This window comes from Mixophyes fleayi, chromosome 4, assembly GCF_038048845.1.
Source record: "Mixophyes fleayi isolate aMixFle1 chromosome 4, aMixFle1.hap1, whole genome shotgun sequence".
Classification (NCBI taxonomy): domain Eukaryota; kingdom Metazoa; phylum Chordata; class Amphibia; order Anura; family Limnodynastidae; genus Mixophyes; species Mixophyes fleayi.
Genome location: NC_134405.1, coordinates 147,573,885 through 147,595,125, shown reverse-complemented (window position 1 = coordinate 147,595,125; position 21,241 = coordinate 147,573,885). Strand labels below are relative to the sequence as shown.

Below are 21,241 nucleotides of genomic sequence, written 5' to 3'. Positions count from 1 at the left end.
TTTGAAAAGAGCGGAAGCTGGGAAGCAGCCAATTGGATGACAAGAACATAGTTGCTAGGAGACGAGCTAGAGAAGAGGCAGAGCCCTAGGATGCTTTTTACTGGTACGTCATTTAATCTTGCATGACTGAAGCGGCCATTTTGTCTAAGGGATAAAACATATATCGGCAAGACAACTTTTGGATTTTTTTTTAACTGGCGTTGACGGAGATTAATTCAAGAATGTATGTTTAACAGTTTTCAAATAAACATGCCGTTATGGATTTGCAAAGCTAAATTACCATTCTTATATCCTAACTTTCGGGACGTACTAAAAGGAATGATAGCTTCAGTCTGCTAAAAGGAATGCCAATAGACTACTATGATAGCAAATTGAATTTTTATGTATATTTTAGAAAATCTTATACTTCTTTAAATATATTTATCACACACTTATTGCTAAGGTACTTGGTCATGTTTTACATGTGGAATGACGAACGATTACAGTGGAATGACAGTGGCGGATCCAGGGGGGAGGCGATCGGGGCAATCGTCCCCCCTAGCAGGGGCTTGCTGCCAGCGGCTGCACACTATATGCAGCAGGTCCGCTCGGCAGTGACAATGTGCTGCCCGGCTGCTCTGATCAGAGCAGCTAGGCAGCACATTGTCACTGCCGAGCGGACCTGCACATAGTGTGCAGCCGCCGGCAGCCTTAGAAGTCAGAAATGGGGCGGGGCCCTGGAATGACAGCTGTTTTATACGTCATGTCAATGCAAAAATATCAGTAAAAACTTGCATTTCTCCCAAAAAAAACAATTACAGTTTCTTCCACATTAATCGTCCCTCATTCCACGTTATGAGACTTGTGTGGTGGGGTACAGTTGTGAGGGAGCGCATATGAAAAGGGATTAGTGTGTTGGATTAGGGAATGTGGGAGAAATAGGGGTATTTTTTGTACCCATTTTTTTCCAGATAGGGCCCCCAAAATTCAAGGATCCAGACAAGCCGCAACTAAAGAAACCAGCAGCCACAGGTGGTGACAAGAACAGGTAGGACAGTCTGTCAAATGTTCGGAGTCTAGTGGGGAAATCCTGATTTATTTATTTTATTTTTTTGGTGACTGTTCTGCCCAATCTATGGGGCAGGTCAAGACTGTGTACTCTTTATGTACACACTGCATTCTTTTTATACTACACTAGGGTGCTAGCTGTCCTTTGTGGGCTGATCACTCCCCCTCTAGTTTCTGGTCCCGCCTCTTTGATGGCTGGCCACACCCCTTCTGGTGGGCCCCTGGCGTTGCAGCCCCCGGTGGGCCCTTCATGCCCCAGTCCGAAACTGCTGTCAACCATACAAGGATCATCAGCTCTTCTTCAGCGCACATCTCTATTTAGCTACTGGTCTAAAATTTTCCAGTGTTTTAGGTCAGGTTTGCTGGCACAAATACAGGATTCCTACATAGGGATTGCCAAAGGCCTGATTTGGGAATACATAAAGAAAGAAAACTTGCTGCAATAACTGCAACGCAATAAAACCAGCCCCTCTCGTGATAAAAACCAAGATGTCCCAGCTTAGATAACAACACCAACATCCCCTCCTAGCCTGCACTCAGATGGTCTTGTCACTCCTCCGCCACAAATTCTGCACAACGGGCAATAAAGCAAGCCGTATGTTAGCACAGAAACTCAGGTGAGACAACAGGCGAGGAATCGAATCTGCCATGTGTCTGGCCCCAGAGGTTTAAAGCTCTTAAACCCTCGTGACACTGCCATCGTCTTTGCTAAATACTATGCGAGTCTATATAGTTTCAAAGATAACCCGAATACTCTACAGCTCTCCTCGACTGACATACAAGGCTGCCTCCAATACCTATGCCTTCCCTCCCTAGACATAGATGCTCTCCAAGCTCTTAATGCTCCCTGTACTCCCCTGGAAGTCGCTACAGTAATTAAAAGCCTCCTGAAATTTAAAGCCCCCAACCCTGATGGATACATCAACGATTTCTACATAACCTTCCAGAAGGCCCTCATTCCTATATTGGTGACCCAGTTTAATATGGGTGCAGACTGTGGTGGGTTCCTTGAGGAGATGCTAAAGGCTCAGATTGCGACTATCCTGAAGCCGGGAAAAGAAGCTGCTGACTGCCAAAACTACAGTCAGATAGCCCTTCTCAACACAGATCGTAACATTTACGCCAATATGTTCGCCAACAGAATTAGCGCCCTCATTCCCACCCTCATTCATCCCCAGTGGGCTTCATGATGGGATGCCAGGCATCTGGCAACACGAGGATAGTCCTCAGTTTGGTCAAGTATTTCACTGCTGTGAACTGTTGATGCTTTGTCTGGATACAGAGAAGGCATTTAACAGACTGCATTTGGATTTTTACTTAAATTTGGATTCATGGGGCACACCTTGCATTCGATATTGGCTAAATATCAAAGTCCTTCAGCTAAAGTATTTATAAATGGGTTCCTGTCTGTCAAATTCAACATCACTAATGCCACCACACAGGGGTTCCCCCTCTCACCTTTTATTTACGTGTTGGCAATTGAACCTCTGGCAGGACACCTTAGATCAGTGTTGGCTAACCTGTAGCACTCCAGGTGTTGTGAAACTACAACCCCCAGCATGCTTTGCCAATATATATCAGCTTATTGCTGGAAGGGTATGCTGGGACTTGTAGTTTCACAATACCTGGAGTGCCACAGGTTAGCAAACACTGCCTTAAATGGTCTTAGTCTTGTAGGGGGTTTTACCTCATGTGGACCAACCACAGTCTGTGCCTATTCGCCAATAATGTCCTCCTTTTCGTCTCTTGGCCGGAGATCTCGTTGGGACCACTACACCATATATTGGGTAAATATATGGTCAGACATCCTATTATAAATTAAATACCACCAAGACTGAAGCACTCCCGCTTAATATTCCACCAGACTCCTTTGGCCAATTAAAATTTTAGATTCAAATACTGTATGTCTGGAAGGAAACATTGATCTCGTATCTAGGCATACATACCCCTTCGGACATATCTGCTGTATTTGACGTGAATTGCCTTCCGCTAATAGCCCACCTTCTCAAATTATCCAACTCTTGGATGACATATGCGATATCCTGGTTGGGCTAGGTGGCAGCCTTTAAAATGATGCTACTCCCTAAGTTTATGTACCTATTTAGAACCATCTGCTATGTGCTCCCAAAGAAATTTATGTCAACACTTCATTCACTGATGCTTCGATACATGTGGAGGGGCATGCCTTTCATGCTGTCGTCCTTCCGGATAGCTCTGCCCAAACACCTAGGAGACTTAGCCCTCCTGGACCTGTCCTTATACCAAGACACATGCATCATTTCACAAAATGAACTTGGTGCTTCCGGCCTTGCAAAACCCTTAGGTTGACATGGAGTGTGCCCTATACCCTGCATGCCTTGTGGTAGACTTGGTCTGGTTCCCTGACTCTGAGTCCCCGTTCCCCTAACCCCCTCCTAAATACCCTTAAGGTTTGGGACAGAACAATTGGAACTATTACAGACTTTGTCCCTCCAACTAGCAATCTCTCTACTTATGGTCTCTACAATGCTTCCTGATTTCAACATTTCCAACTGGTCCCGCCAGGGGAGCACTTCCCTTTTGCATCTGTACGTGTGCAGCTGCAGGAAAATATAACATCCCATCCAAAGACGGGTTATGACATTGGATCAGGGACCTCTGCTGCCATGATTGCCCCCTATGTCTACCCCCACCTCTTCTCCATGGCAATTCACTAGAGAAAATAAGGGCAGTATTACCTGCTGGTACAAACATTTATCTTGCCTCCCTGATATACCCAAATACATCTCCCAATGTAAATGGGAGGCAGACCTTAATGTCTCCCTCTCTCCAGACCAGTGGGGAATGGCAACCTGTCTAAAATCTCCAAGTATGCTAATTATATAGAAATGCTGCTTAAATTGTTGTACAGGACTTCTCACCCCAGCCTGCCTACAGCAGATCTGGCCTGACCATACCAAATCCTGCTGGCGCAACTGTGAAAGATATTACACATGTGTTATGAACATGCCCCATGATGCTGCCACTTTGGCTGGAGGTTTTTGAGCATGCCCCTGAAGGGAAATGAAGTGGAGGATGAGAACTGCTATTACCCAAAGAGCATCACTCTTGACTTTCTGCAGTTGACCTTTGCCCCTGAAGCTCAGCTGACATTCTTGAAAGTCTGTACAAGTGCTGTTACCAACCACTGATTTGCACAGAAGACTGACATCATTCATATAGATCTTGTTGGTAGTGTCCCACTGCAGTGATCCCTGTGTGGAGTTTGTATGGGTTTCTCAAAGTACTCCAGTTAACTCGCACAGTTCAAAACTTACTGGTTAGTTAATTAACTTCAGAAAAAAAACCCTAGTGTGTGGTGGGGCATTTAGACTAGAAGTGCCAAGGACACAGGCACTGATGGGAATGACTACATTTTCTCCCTGTGCAGTACTTCATAATATGATCTGCACTAAAACTAATTTTCTTCCATTCATCCCTATCCATTTACCATGAAGAAATTCTACTTTCCAAGGTGTTTCAGCTCATATTTTCTATGGTGCCACAAAAACAAAAAAGTTTAGATAAGAATGGCACAAAGAGAGGAGATTCAAGTAAAATAAAAAAAAAAAAAAAAAAATACAAGAGACCATAGAGAAAGAAGCTACATAAGACATAACTAGAATAAATGAAACATTACAGAGAGGATAAGGAGGACAAACTTGAGTTTCAACATTAAGAGGAGTATGGCACTGGAGTGAAAAGGGTAGTTAGTGGGGTGAATGGTGTTTAGTGGGAGGGGAGTGGGGCCTTACAATTTATTAGTAAGGTTTGATACACAGCCAATATAAGAATGTTTATTTTAAGGACAGTTTAACATCCCAACCATGAAATGATTAGCAAGACCGACTTTAGATCTTTTTGTATCCAATATACCCAAACAAAAGGATGGTCATCATGTTCAGGACACCCAGATAATGAATAGAAATTTTAGTGTCTTGGGTAACAAGGAAATCCAATAGTCCTAGCCCTCAGCTATAACTGAATTGAGATATTAATATTAATTTCCCTCTACCAGCTTTGTGCCCTAGGTGTTGTTACTCTTGCATTGGGGTTTTCAAGAGGTGTAGAAAAGACAATAAGGCGTTATAAGAGCAAGTTTCCAGCAAAAGATGCAACTTTTGATTTATGGTTTTCTACATATATTTAATTAGAAGGTGGAGTATTAACTTACTTTTCAGGAAGTCATTCAAAACAAAAAGTGAAAACTTGGACATCTTGTGTGCCATTGCTATGTGGGGTGGAAGGAATACTAGACAAACCACACATGCACACTTTTGCTCTGGGTTAGAGTAGGGGCAAGGATACAACCAATTTTATCCTTAATATTGGTGTGTGGGCAACTCCAATGGTATCTTACTTCCCATCATTAAAAAAAAAAACAAAAAAAAACAAAAAACAAATACTACCATACATTTGAGTTATGGAAATCACAGCTAAGACGACTGGTCAAAATTAATTCATGAACATGTCGTTATCAGCTAACTCTTACAGCATCATAACATGGACACAATTAGGTTTCATTGCTCTATTCTTAGAATACTTCATGCAATGACTGCGAATTGGAAGACTGACTGAGTGAGGATGAACCACCAACCTGCTATGTACCTTTTTTTTGGACGACTTTTTAAGTTGGAATCAATCTTTCCCCCCTGACATTGCTATGGGGTTAGCATTAGAGCCTTTCCTACCAACAAATCCCACGGTGCCTGGGACATACCCCTTTTAGCATTCTGAGCTGCAGGAATAGGCCCCACCTTCGAACTTGAGTTAGACACATGACTTGTGTAAATAGTGATTTTGACAACTGATCACCAATTAAGGAACATCAGAGCATCCCCCAACTTGCAAGCAGAAAAACACCTGTGACATGAGTACCTACATATAGTAAGACCCAGATCATCTATGGCAGCATTTCTAATAGGGCAAGTCTTTGCACAGTTTTGGCCATAAACATGTTACCAAAAACCCAATAAAGCTTTATAGTACATAGTTACTAGCAAAAGTGTAAGGCCTCCCAAAGTACATTTGTCAGGGACCCTTGGTAGTGAAAGTTGTTGCCATCTTTTGAGAAGTCCTAATATATTCATTAACTTTAGATACAGACCCCTGCATTTTCCTTTCCTTACCAAGAAAGGTCATTTCACCATATGATTTTTGGCATCCATAAATAAGAAATATTGTGGCACTGACTTTAGTATGTATTAGACGGCTTTATTCCCATCAGCTGTTATTACAGATCAAACACCATCTCTGCAATATTAGGTAGAGGTCAATAAACCGGTTCCAATAGCCAAATGTGTGGTCTATTTACAACTTTTAAACATTAAATCTGCTTCAATTGCAGAACAACACCAATCAGTTGCTTGTATACAGTCCGTTGCACATTTCCATCCCCAACTAAGGGGAGATGCATTATATTCAAATCCAGTTTACAAGAGTATCAATGTTCTTTTTTGGATCACATTAGTTCTGATTAAAAGACAAAAATAATGCATTGCTTTTTTTTTTATTTATACAAAAGCACAACTGCCATTTTGTTTTAACAATCAATGCAATATAAATTTATGTTGTGAGCCTTATTTAACAAGACAGTCTGTGCTACAGAATTGAAGTAATTTACTATCAACATTTAGATCAAGGTGTGCAACTATAGGTTAACTAAAGAGTTTTTAGTATTCATCTTCCTCTTCACCTGCATCATCATTAGATTCTGTCCCTACCTCTTCATAATCCTTTTCCAGAGCAGCCATATCCTCTCTTGCTTCTGAGAACTCTCCTTCCTCCATCCCCTCCCCCACATACCAATGTACAAATGCTCTCTTGGAATACATTAGGTCAAATTTATGGTCCAGTCTGGCCCAGGCCTCTGCAATAGCTGTAGTATTACTCAGCATACAGACAGCACGTTGAACTTTGGCCAAGTCCCCTCCTGGGACCACAGTGGGGGGCTGGTAGTTAATTCCCACTTTAAATCCAGTAGGACACCAGTCAACAAACTGGATGGTCCTTCTGGTTTTAATGGCGGCTATTGCAGCATTGACATCTTTGGGCACCACATCACCCCTATACAAAAGGCAGCAAGCCATGTATTTACCACGTCGAGGGTCACATTTCACCATCTGATTGGCATATTCAAAGCAAGCATTCGTGATCTCAGGCACCGAGAGCTGCTCATGGTAGGCTTTCTCTGCGGATATTATGGGTGAATAGGTGACCAATGGGAAATGAATTCTAGGATATGGCACCAAATTAGTTTGGAACTCTGTTAAGTCAACATTCAAAGCACCATCAAATCTCAAAGAGGCTGTAATTGAAGAAACTATTTGGGCAATTAATCGGTTCAAGTTTGTATAAGAAGGACGCTCAATGTCCAAATTCCGGTTGCAGATATCATAGATTGCCTCATTGTCTACCATGAAGGAGCAGTCTGAATGTTCCAGAGTTGTGTGGGTTGTCAGAATAGAGTTGTATGGTTCTACCACTGCAGTAGAAATCCTGGGGGCAGGATAAACAGAGAACTCGAGCTTTGACTTTTTCCCATAATCAACAGAAAGACGTTCCATCAACAATGAAGTAAAACCAGAACCTGTGCCACCTCCAAAACTGTGAGAAACCAGAAATCCTTGAAGGCCACTGCACTGGTCAGACTGCAAAAGAAAGAAATTTGAGTCATGATCTTTAAGTGAATTTATAGCCAATACTACAACTTTGCATTCAAGTTAAGATACTTTATGCAAAGTTAGTTTACTTTATCAGCAGAGTGACTGAAGCATTTCAGATGCAGTAACACCTTAAAAGTGTTAACACGACTAACCAAAGGACTGCCCAACCTAGAACTTTGTATACAAATGGCAATTAAAGCAGGGTTGGTTGCTACATAGCCGAACCATAAAGGGTTAGTTATGCATGGTATACAAACATTTAAGTTCTAATCAAACTTTTTGTGTTTAGGGTAAGCAAAGGACACAGGAGTTCAAATGCATTTTAGTGGTAGTTTAAGACGAATTTACAATATGGGCACTGCCTTGACCACACCAGCTCCACCCCATCTTACCTGTTGTGGAGCAGCATCTTTTTGTCTGCGACAGTCCTGTGCCACACCTCAACCAATCATAAACATGAAGTAGCCATTGACTGCTGTTGCTACTTCATGTTAGTGGTTGGTGATTCAGCGTTTTAGGCACCTCCTACACCCTGGCATGCCCAGGGCAACAGCCTGTCACCTAGTGGTAGTGCCAGCCCTGCCACACAACCATCAATTGATTGTCTGAATTGCTCAGGTTTTCTTCTGATCAAAATAGCTAGAGTGACATTGTTTTACTTATCTATAAGAACCAAGTATACATGTTTGACATATGCAGAAATAAATTCTTACAGCATTACATTGTCAATTGGTGGCACTGAACAAACTATTTCTGAATACAGCTTTTGTTTAACAGCATAAATGGAATGTACTTGCCATCTTTCGTATCTTGTCCAGGACAGTTTCTATTAACTCCTTGCCAATTGTATAGTGCCCACGTGCATAGTTATTGGCAGCATCTTCTCTTCCTGTGATTAGCTGTTCTGGATGGAATAAGCTTCTATAGCACCCAGTTCGGATCTCATCTAGATCGACAATGTACAGAGTGTCAATATACAAATTTAGGAGCTTATCTTTTTCATACTAAGCTTATTTATATGGCTACTTAAATGTTTGCATTAGCCCAAGTTGTTAGATCTATAGCAAGACTGAAGTGGTCCATTACCCCAAAAGTGTTTGGATAAAAGCTCAGCAATGGTTTCTCAAACTAGCACTATTATACTATCTACATTCTTATTTATAGCTCTGAGCCACAAATGGGTGTCAGCTACCAGTTAAAATGTTAACTATATATTTGAACAGTACAGCAGTTAAGAGGGAGTCAATTAATCCTGAATGTGGGCGGGTGAATCCAGATTACAGGTGGGAAAGGCCAAGCTGCACAATACTAAATAGAAATGATGAATTACAGCAGCAAGCCAAGGTGTTAGGGAATGGACTTAAGCTGGGTACACACTACAGAATTTTCCACCAACTTTTTATGCCGATTGATTTTACATGTGATCAATGGTCTGATCGCTCGGTCCATGGACTGCATACACACTAGCCTTGTTTAAGACAATAAAGGGAAGAGCGAACGTCCCTTTAGCGACTTTTTACAGCCATGTTGTCGTGACCAATAATTTTTATTTCGTTCACACTGGTCGTGGATCGGTCGGAAGTTTATACACTACACAACGGAAACGAGATTGGAACGAAAATATTTAACGGTGCGACCAACCAAATGAGGCGACAATCGTCCATTTGGGCAGACTTTTGACCATCGTGTCACTGCACACACTGACACGACTTTTGAATGAGCGGTTGAGCCGATTATTGGAGGAAAACCCTGTAGTGTGTACCTAGCTTTACCAACTATGGAAGTTTCATCTGTTAGTAGTTTAAATCACAACGGCCTACATTGTAAAAGGCAGTCGTATGTGGGTTGTTTCAAGTTTGTCTCAAAGCTCAGAAGTATGAATAGCATAGTTAAACAAGACTTTGCAACCATTACCAAACTTTAGATTCACTATAACACATACAGTGGGCTTCTTATATTGAGTGACTCTAGCTAGGAATAGGCAGTGGGAGCACATGGTCATCAGTTATATCAAACCGTCTTTAGCAACTAACCAGAAATTGACATTTGCTGTTCTAGGGTAAAATATATAGATCAAAGTGTCAATAACTTCAGTTAGCAGACTAACTCAGGTTTTCATTCTTAAGGCAAAACACTTATTTAAGCACAATTTTAAGCATTGACTATTTCAGAGGAGGTCACTTCAACATTATTTTTATAGTCCAAGTGAAGATTAGGAAATTTATGGTATAATACAGTTTCAGTACTAAGTTTTAATATGCTGGGCTTGCAGGGGCTAAGTTCTACAACAGCTGGAAAGCCATGCAGACTGCAATTCCCTTCAGACCAAATCATTAGGCAAAACATATTATACCAATGACTGTCTGCTCCAAGTCAATAAATACTGCTCGTGGCACATGTTTTCCTGCCCCAGTCTCACTGAAGAAAGTGCCAAATGAAGAGTCCACCATTGCCTGAGTCTTATCACATGATATGATGCCATCTGGTTGGATTCCATGTTCTAAGCAATAGAGTTCCCAGCAAGAATTCCCCATTTGAACTCCAGCCTGGCCAACATGAACAGAAATGCATTCTCTCTGAAAAACAGAAATGTGGTAGTCTCAGCACTAGACATTGTTGAGATACTGCTTTAATAGAGTTGAGATGCCGCTTTTTTAATAATGGCCAGAACCACTAATAGGTTCTCTTACATCTAGACCAAGAACACCATTCTGAAGGTATAAGGGGCATATTTATCAGAGTGAAAAGTTACATGGCCAAAATAGCTTCACCTTATACATCAAGGGCAGTAGCCCCTGCTGGGTTTCAGAGTCGCTTTCCCATGGTGAAAACAGAAGATCACTTTTTTAAAAAAAAACAAAAAAAAAAAAAACAGTATGATAAGCTCATCTGCTCCTGTGATACTTGATTACTAATTTGCAGCGATACGCATTTTTATTTGCCATGATTTATTAAAAGAAAAATAAACCCTCACCACAACATTTGTAAATAGACCCCTAAGGTGCTTCTGCTCCCTTAAATGGGAAACCCACCTGCTTAGAAAAGTCTACCAATCCTCAACTTAACCCATTTCACCATGTGGTATACCTCACCCTCTTCCAGCCGCCATCTCTCCCACTCTTGCCCTCAGATTGCCTTACATTGGCTATCCTCCATGTGTCAGTTTGTCTGCCTCGTTCCCTTTAAATTGCAAGTTCTAATGAGCAGGGTCCTCTTCCCTCCTGTTCTCATTACCTAGAACTTTTGCTCACCAGCTACACTGCGCACTTCCTTCTCAGGCTCTCTGCTCATTGACACCACTCCTTCATTGTCTATGCACCTCTTTCATTGGCTCTAAACCCATTACTTGTGCCCCCCACTAATGGACACAGGTTTCAGCCTGCACCAAATATACTCCCACACCTCAGTAGCTGTGCTGAGTTGTAGTGTTTACTGTATTGTACCATTATACCATGTATTGTCTTGTTTTCCCTTTGTACAGTGCTGCAGATCTCGTGTGGTACTACAAATAAACATTAATAACCCAGGAGCACATGAGCTGTGAATGGTTCTGAGTAAGTAAACTAATTAAAATTTATTAAATTGGAGTGTGGGATATTAATTTCATTGCACATTATATTTTGTTAAGGCAGCCAAGAATTTATATTGAGATTAATATTAATGTGGTATTTTTAATGTACAGCTTACTTTTTGCCTCATTTTCTATTTAACATACAATTAGAAAAGTACATTGTACATAATTGTATTACTGCAGCAAGTGTTCAAATAAAACCATTCATTCCTGTACAGGTACTATCCTGTACATATTTTAAAAAAACAAAAACACACATGTTATGGATTTTAAAAGAAAGCTTTCAGTAAAGCCAAGTGTGGTCAAACTTACATTTAAAAATAAAATATAGCTACATTATAATGCCCCTAGAAAACAGGATTTATTCAAGACTGTAGTTTGACAATATATATCATCTTAGAAGTAAGATTTACTGGGTAAACGTTCTTCCCAGGAACATTGACAATCACTTGCACAAGAAAAGTAACAGTCCAATTAGTTGCCAGGAAACACCAATTTCTTGGACACCCAGTTTGTATAAGTGTCCCTTCCTATTTTGACTACATCTGTAGGACCTCATACCATAGGCTTGTGGCCATTGCAAACTTCAGATTTTGTTTCACCTTTAAGGAGTGGAAAGGCATGAATAAGCCAAAGTATAGCAGTTAATATGAATGAAGGCAATTGATGATCAGACTTTAAACAATGCAATAGTTAAACTTAAAGAAAGAGGCCTTAAAAAGGGAATATTTGCAAGGCTATAAAGGATTGAGATACTAAAAGGGGTTTACTTGTATACATAACATGCACATTTCTTCCATCACACAGGCACAAGCTTAATAAGCCCTTGATACATGTATGAAAACACATTTTATAATAAAGTGTAACACTTCCATACCACCAACAAGTTCAGAAACAAGTTATAATACAATAGAAAGTAAAAATAGTTTTCTTACCATGATTGAACCTAACCCCAAAGGCACACCACAGTCTCTCACTACACACACACTATATCACAGATGCTGTAATCAGAGGACTGCTCCACACCATGATTTATAAAGCAGGGTAATAACACCACCTGACAGGGGAAGCTGCAGATAGAAAACAGTTTAAAGGAACATTATATATGAAATGATAATGGAAATGAGCTCCAATGAACGCTAAACATTGGGAGACATTTATAAAGATGATAGCAAAAAACTGTATCAAATGAACTAAAATGTGAAATATTTAAAAAAAACAGCTTCTCCTTTCACAACTTTTTTTCTGATTGTTTTTCAGGAGGTTTATTCCTGGCAGCTTCTCCAAAGGCAACTTAGTAAATCTGACAGTTTGTATTTGTATCATGTTGAAAATCGGGATGGTGTTTTGTAATATGATGATTTGTTAACTGTAGTTTTCAGGCATTTCTTTTTACTTTAGAAAAACCTCAAAAAAACCATCAAACCGCTCTTTAGTATATCTAGCCCCAAGTGTTTAATTGCAAAAGACCCCATCTTTCCAGTGGCATCAGGCCCAATTTTATTTACTTTTTTGAGGTTCTGATTAAGTGCCTTAAAATTAGCAGCTTGCCTCCAATACAGGACAGGCGCAGTATTAATTCTGACCAAACCACCATGCAACCATCGAGCATGTCACTAATTTGGGCTGCATATATTGAGTGATATCTCCATAGACTTTATTTGTACCATATCATTACCAGCCATTTGTAAGATTATCACATCGGTGTATTGCACATCCCTTCAGATCCTCACCATTTCTGAAATCACCTGGGCCCATCTCATTCTTCCCAAACCAAGTAGCATTGGTCTCCCAGCATGTGTTCCTAAGTTCTGTAACAAACACAGATTCATCCCCTGTACACTAGTCCAGTGTATGTAAGAGTTCCTGCATATTCATTTAATTTGCCCATGACCTGTAAATGTCAACATTACAACAAGTATTATCACCCATCCATTCTCCAGCAGCTCATCTCACTATCCAACTCTTTTAACAGTGTTATTAATTACAGTATTATTGTTGCTAATTTTTTTAAAAGAAATGGGCCCTGTAACTCATACATGTAACTCATACAGGTCTGCTCAACAAACTAACTGATTGTTATGTAACCATGGCCAACCACAGTGCTGCAACTAATCCAACGCTCAGCATTTACTATATTGGATATTGTGCAGCAAGTGTTCATTCCTGTTCTTATATATTGTCATATCATTTATTATTGTTTTGAAATTAACGCTGGCACAATTCCTTGACTGCAGATCAGGTCCTAAAGAAGTCTTGTAGCCCTTTAACCAGTCTCCATTGTTTTAGTAACCACCTGAAGCTAAAATAATTCAAACACTGTCCTTGGAAGTTATTCTTCCACAGCTTTAGATCTCACTTATCAAGGCAATTTATATAATGACAGCTAACTGGTGGTAGTCCCAGAACCATACTCCTTCACCGACCTGTATTCTACCCACGTGTGACCCAGCATCTACGATAGTCAGGTCTAATTTATAACATTTAATAAATAGTGCCCCTGTTAGCTTGTTAATGGCCTCTGAGATGTGCCTCAATCTCACCCAAATATTTTGATTCTGACACTTTAGCTCACAATAGAACCACAACAGGAGATGATTTAGCTGACAGCATATTCAAGGCCTCAACTGCAGCCTCAGACTAAGGGCCTGATTTATCAAGGCACGTATACTGAACACAAGGTGCCTTTGTTTAAATGCACATAAATAAGCTCTTCCCACTCTCGAATTTATCAAGGAATGGATCAGAAGATACGTGCGATTCGGGTGTAGGTCTGCTGTGCTCTACTATACAAGACACTGAAGGTTACGTCCAAAGCCTATATGGATTATAAATTTTCAAAAGAATGCACAGGAAAATAAAGGCATTAATGATGAAACAGTAAAAAGAAAAAAATATATATATTTTTTTAAATTTCCCCATGAAATACACCCTGTTCACTCCGCAAAATTGTAGGCTGTAGTAAGTGTCCTTTGTGCTCAAGGACAGAGCGGACTTGGCTGCGTTTAGTAGCATATGGTCCAGTTCTGGGTATGTGCACAGTGATTTTCCGTACAAAACACTCATAGCAGGTGCTAAAACAATACCTGTCTCTCTCTTACCTAATGCCCCCATAGTTATATTGTACGCTATATAACTCGTTCTAAGGGTCACCTCTCTGCACATCATGTACCTGCAAAATATTCCAATTCCTATGCTCACTGCTGCATCTGTGAAAGGCTGTATCTTATTATGGCATAACCAACTCTTTCTCCAAAATATATAGCCATTATGCCCTTCCAACAAATAGCCATACCTTCCTATCCTCTTTTATTTCCTTTGTCAGCTTTATGAATTGGTGGGACTAACCAACCCAGGTTACCTAAAAAGACTGAAACTGCCACAATGTAGCCTTTTTAAATGCCAGAATAGATTAAATAATGCCCTTCAGTTCCTCTAACTTCTATTCCAGTAAGTGAAATAGCTAAACTGTATCAATTTCTATGTTCAAACATATCAGAACTTGGGAAGGCACCGATCAAAAAAAATTGTATGGGAAGCATTTCGTACATACAAGATTTCAGCAAGAACATTTTGGCTTGCATCATATTAAGCAATGTAAAAATCAATGCCAATTTACAAATTATATGCTTGACTGATTCAGTTGTGTACACAAAACGAAATTAAATAATCAAAATAGCACATATAATCATTTCTCAATAACTGGCAATAGCATTGTGTTGACTTGTAACGAAAAGCAGCAAAGTCAACATTACTGAGAAATGACCAGTATGAGAGCGTCAACCCACCCTGTTAGATGTTTAACAGTTTTAAAGCATTCTCTTGTTCGCGCCTCACACGACTGGAGGCAAGAGGCAGGACCACAAGTATACATATGATCACCAGAAGAGGAGACACTTTGCAAAGTAATAGGGGGATCCTCTAGTCTACCTGTTCCCTGAGATTGTTCCAAGAAGTACACTTAAGACATTCATGAATTTGTTTCCTTGTAATTAGGGGCGAAGTATCAATATAGCTCTCCAAGTGGAGGAAAAACGTTCTGTTTTCATTTCCCTAATAATACTTTCACCCAACCCAGTGTGAAAAAGTCAAATAATTTTTCTTTAAACAACTTCCCAGAGGGAGAATTCTGGTGCATCCAGGTGTGTATTATAGTCTTCTGTGCTGCCGCACTTAGAGCTAACAGCAGTTACCTGCTACCTATGGTTGTCTTCTGGTTCTTAGGGAGGATACTGAATATAGCCTATTTTAAAGTGAAGGGGACATAAATAATAAGGTCTCTTAACCCCAGGTTTCGAACTTGCAGCCAAAATTCCCTAACCAAAAGACATTGCCAGAGATAATGGTATAAGTCTGCATTCTCTTCACCACACCTACTACAGCAGGAATGAGTACTAAATCCTATGTGGTGTCTTTTACGGGGGGATAAATATGCTCTGTGACATATATTCAAAAACATTTCTACATATATGCTGGATGAGAGATTGCAAGACAATTCGAGTTCACGCAACAAATCTTTAATTGTGAGAGAGGGGAATATTGATAACCATTGACCCATTCCCACTGTAGATGAAGAGAAGTCAACAGGAGTGCAGAATTGATTATAATGTAGGGAGATGGCCCTGGTTTGGGCATTCAAGGAATTCAGGAACCCATCCACCAGATTGATCCAGGCCAAATCAGAAAATGTCCTGATCACAAAGCTTACATAATTTTGGGCTTGGAGAAAAGCCAGTGGATAAGCCTCCACACCTGGATATTTAGATATTGCTTCATTAAACATTAAGGGACGCCTCTTCATTTTATTTATTAAGCATTCAACATTAAATTGTCCTGATCCCTCCCACCTTCCATATCGAGAAATGGTAGGTCACCGCACCATCCTGGAAGTGAGGATTTATAACAGCAGTAGAGGAACTGATTTATATTGTTAAGACCAGCATTATGATGAACAATATTCCAGACTTTCCTTGTAGTCATCATCATCATCATCATCTATTTATTTATATAGCACTACTAATTCCACAGCACTGTATAGAGAAAATTTGTCACATCAGTCCCTATCCCATTGGACCTTACAGTCTAAATTCCCTAACACACACACTAATTGACTAGGGTCAATTTTGGTAGTAGCCAATTAACTACTAGTATGTTTTTGGAGTGTGAGAGGAAACCGGAGCACCCAGAGGAAACCCACGGAAACACAGGGAGAACATACAAACTTCACACAGATAAGGCCATGGTCAGGAATTGAACTCAGTGCTGTGAGGCAGAAGTGCTAACCACTTCTCCATAGTCCACAACAAAAAGGATTATGGCGGAAAAAAGGTGGGAGCAGTGTGGTGAAGTGGGAGCAGTGTGGTGACGGTGGGAGCAGTGTGATGAAGGTGGGAAAAGTGTGGTGAAGGTGGGAGCAATGTGGTGAAGGTGGGAGCAGTGTGGTGAAGGTGGGAGGAGTGGTGTGATGAAGGTGGGAGCAGTGTGGTGAAGGTGGGAGCAGTGTGATGAAGGTGGGAGCAGTGTGATGAGGGGATTAGTGGTGTGATGAAGAGAACAGTGGTGTGATGAAGGTGGGAGCAGTGATGTGATGAAGGTGGGAGCAGTGTGGTAAAGTGGGAGCAGTGTGATCAAGGTGGAAGCAGTGCGGTCAAGGTGGGAGCAGTGTAATGAAGGTGGGAACAGTGTGGTGAAGGTGGAAGCAGTGTGATGAAGGTGGGAACAGTGTGGTGAAGGTGGAAGCAGTGTGGTGAAGGTGGAAGCAGTGTGATGATGATGGGAGCAGTGTGGTGAAGGTGGGAGCAATGTGATGAAGGTGGGAGCAGTGTGGTGAAAGGTGGAAGCAGTGTGATGATGGTGGGAGCAGTGTGGTGAAGGTGGGAGCAGTGTGATGAAGGTGGGAGCAGTGTGATGAGGGGAACAGTGGTGTAATGAAGGTGGGAGCAGTGTGATGAAGGGAACAGTGGTATGATGAAGGTGGGAGCAGTGGTGTGATGAAGGTGGAAGCAGTGTGGTGAAGGTGGGAGCAGTGTGGTGAAGGTGGAATCAGTGTGGTGAAGGTGGGACAAGTATGGTGAAGGTGGGAGCAGTGTGATGAAGGGGCAGCAGTGTGATGATGGGGCATACATATCTGTTATTTGTTGCTCTTGTTGTGGTTTTATAGCTATATAGTGTTTTACTTTAAATAAAGCAATGAACATACCTGACTGTTACTATGGTAACAATTACTACAATAATAGTGCTCATTATTACCGTTAGTACGGTAATCTTTAACGCTGATTTTTGTGGGAGCCATGAGCAGAAATCTGGGTTAAAAGTACTGTATAAACATTAATACTGCTAGTGCCACGTTATTCCTAGAATAACGTGACCGAATAATTGAATCTGCCCCATAGGGTTGTAGTGCACAGGGCCTACAGGAGTCGGGACTGGAGAAGGTGGAGGAGTTGGGACTGGAGAAGGGGGAGGAATTGGGATGGTAGAAGGTAGAGGAGTCGGGACTGGAGAAGGGAGGGACTGTTACTGTAGAAAGGGAGGGGGAGGGGATAATCTATACCCCCCCCCTAAAAGAAAAGTCTAGATCCGCCCCTGATCTAATTGCACTTCTAGGCGGTGCCAGAAGTGTCCTATTGAAAATTTCAGGAAAGATATGATCTCAATCAGCTCAGAACTCGTGCAAAGTTCTTTTTTGTGCTTTCCCCACTGCACAGCAAGAAACTCCCCAAGCGTGTACCCTTTCCCTTCCTTTATCGAATTTCTGTAATGTCTCCCCAAAAGATAAAGATTTAAGAGCTTTTATGATTTGTTTTACTGATTCTTGTAACTTTTTATAGATTTATTTTTTCTTAGTGTTCCTTATGTGGGATCGTCTCTGTATAATCGTACAGACTTTTGGACTTATATTAGTGCATTAGTGCATATTCTGATCATATACAGTTTATTTCCTGGTAACATTGTAGCCATACTGTGTATTTTCAGAATATATTTATTTGCCTGTTTAAATGTTACTATAACTGATTGCTTAGTCTCACTAAGTTGTATTATGGTATTGGTTATTTTATTTAGGGATGTGCACCGGCGACTTTTGGTGTCTCGTGTTTTGTGTTTTGGATTCGGATTTTCGCAATGTTTTGGGTTCGGATTTGTTTCGCAAAACACCTGCCGAAAGGTTTTGGTTCGGATTTAAGGTTTTGGATTCGGATTTGTTTTGAAAAAAGCATAAAAAGTTAAAAAATCAAGTTTTTGGGCTTATTTTCGATCCTGCGCTATTATTAACCTCAATAACATTCAATAACAAGCATTTCCACTAATTTACAGTGTATTCTGAACACCTCACAAAATAGTTATTAGTCCAAAATGTTGCAACGAGCTATGTTTCTGGACTGCGTAGTGGAGTGGTCCCCACAATATAATAAGAAAACCATCAACTGGTCTTAATCGCACCAAAAAATGTACCTGGACTGCGTAGAGGAGTGGTCCCCACAATATAATAAGAAAACCATCAACTGGTCTTAATCGCACCAAAAAATGTACCTGGACTGCGTAGTGGAGTGGGTCACCACAATATAATTTAAAAACCCTGAACTTGTATGATTCGCACCAATAAATGTATCTGGACTGCGTAGAGGAGTGGGTGACCACAATATAATTTAAAAACCCTGAACTTGTATGATTCGCACCAATAAATGTATCTGGCCTGCGTAGAGGAGTGGGTCACCACAATATAATAAGAAAACCATCAACTGGTCTTAATCGCACCAAAAAATGTACCTGGACTGCGTAGAGGAGTGGGTCACCACAATATAATTTAAAAACCCTGAACTTGTATGATTCGCATCAATAAATGTATCTGGACTGCGTAGAGGAGTGGGTCACCACAATATAATTTAAAAACCCTGAACTTGTATGATTCGCACCAATAAATGTATCTGGACTGCGTGGAGGAGTGGTCACCACAATATAATTAATAAAAAAAACCTCCACGGGTCTGAATTTCCCCAAAAAATAATTCTGGACTGTGTAGTGGGGTGGCCCCGGTACTAAATTTGATACCTGGCCCACAATACCTCCTCCAAGTTCCAAGTGTAGTGTTTATAACATATTAACACTACACTAATTCTAGCACGTCAAACCCTCTTGTTTTAAATAATGACAGGGCATTTAACTTTTGATTAAATTTTTGTAATTTGTTGACATTTTCTTTTACTTTTTGAACATGGCAAACGACTGTTGAATGGTCACATAATGCCAAAAAAATAGTTGCAAGATGGAATTGTCCTTGGGCCCTCCCACCCACCCTTATGTTGTTGAAATAGGACATGCACACTTTAACAAACCAATCATTTCAGCGACAGGGCCTACCAAACAACTGTGGCTGAAATGATTGGTTTGTTTGGGCCCCCACACCAAAATAACAATTCATTCCCCGCTGCACTAAAAACTCTTTCCGAGTACACACTGGAGGGGGGACAACTCAGGTAAAATAGAGCCAGTTTGTACAGGGGCTTCCAAACTGCCTTTTTTTCCTGCCAGTAACAATATGGACAGTCTGACATGTCTATTTGGATGGTGTCAGCAAAATAATCCTCCACCATTTTTTCAATTGTGACAGCATCCAATGCAGCGAAAGTAGACATGTCTGCAATGGTTGGCAGGTCCTTCAGTCCGGACCAGATGTTATCAGCATCCCCGCCAGCGGCTCTTTTAGGAAAACTGAGCTTTTTCCTCGCAGCCATAGATGTGGAAGAAAATGAGGGTGGAGCTGTTGGCATGTCACGGTCCTCTTCAGAGGACAATCTCCTGACCAGAAGGTCTTTGCACCGCTGTAGACTTGTGTCCGCCGGAAAAAGAGACACAACATACGCTTTAAACCGAGGATCGAGCACGGTGGCCAGAATGTATTCCCCTGACTTTAAAAGAGTGACCACCCTCGGATCCTGGCAAAGCGTACGAAGGGCTTCATCCACAAGAGCTACATGCTTTGTTGGATCGCAATGCTTTACCAGCTCCTCCCTCACTTTCTCCAGCTGCTTCTGCAACAGCCTGATCAGGGGAATGACCTGACTCAAGCTGGCAGTGTTGGAACTGACTCCTCGTGTGGCAAGTTCAAACGGCTGGAGAACCTTGCACAACACGGAAATCAGTCTCCACTGCGCTTGACTCAGGCGCATCCCCACTCCTTTGCCTATGTCGTAGGTGGCTGTGTAGGCCTGAATGGCCTTTTGCTGCTCCTCCATCCTCTGCAGCATATAGAGGGTGGAGTTCCAGCGCGTCACAACCTCTTGTTTGAGGTGATGGCAGGGCAGGTTCATGGTTATTTGATGTGCCTCTAGTCTGCGGTAGGCACTGGCTGAATGCCGAAAGTGTCCAGCAATTTTGCGCGCCACCGCAAGCATCTCCTGCACACCCCTGTCACTCTTGAGGTAATGCTGCACCACCAAATTAATGGTGTGTGCAAAACATGGGACGTGCTGGAAATTGCCCATATTTAATGCCCGCACAATGTTAATGGCATTGTCTGACACCACAAATCCCCATGAGAGTCTAAGTGGGGTAAGCCACTGGGAGATAATTTCCCTCAGTTTCTCTAATATGTTGTCAGCGTTGTGCCTCTTATTAAAGCCTGTAATACACAATGTTGCCTGCCTTTGCACGAGCAGCCATTTTGTAGATGCTGCTACTGATGCAGCTGTTGCTGTTGCTGCGGAAGGCGATCCATCTACCCAGTGGGCTGTCACAGTCATATAGTCCTTCGTTTGCCCAGAACCACTTGTCCACATGTCCGTGGTTAAGTGGACAGTGGGTACAACCCCATTTTTCAGAGCACTGAGGACACTTGATCGTACTTCTCTGTACATTTTTGGTATCGCCTGCCTTGTGAATTGGAATCTCGACGGGATTTGGTACCGGGGACACAATACCTCCATCAACCCTCTAAATCCTA

General features: G+C 41.4%; 1 protein-coding gene across 1 annotated transcript; it reads right to left on the bottom strand.

The window, feature by feature from the left end:
* Window positions 1-6,265: 6,265 nt before the first annotated feature.
* On the bottom strand, window positions 6,266-12,293 carry LOC142152197 (tubulin alpha-1D chain-like). The gene is made up of 4 exons (XM_075208558.1): window positions 12,237-12,293; window positions 10,084-10,306; window positions 8,528-8,676; window positions 6,266-7,715 (listed from the first exon to the last, which is right to left on the bottom strand). The coding sequence occupies exons 1-4, from the start codon at window positions 12,237-12,239 to the stop codon at window positions 6,738-6,740; spliced, it is 1,353 nt and encodes a 450-aa protein (XP_075064659.1). The 5' UTR covers window positions 12,240-12,293; the 3' UTR covers window positions 6,266-6,737.
* Window positions 12,294-21,241: the final 8,948 nt, after the last annotated feature.

Bases quoted from the DNA above. Each gene is read 5' to 3' on its own strand.
- LOC142152197 (XM_075208558.1), bottom strand. The intron at 8,677-10,083 runs GTATAATATGTT...TTGTCGATCTAG, and splicing joins CTTGGAGCAGACAGTCATTG to ATGAGATCCGAACTGGGTGC. The intron at 7,716-8,527 runs GCAAGTACATTC...TTTCTTTTGCAG, and splicing joins TGGACAAGATACGAAAGATG to TCTGACCAGTGCAGTGGCCT.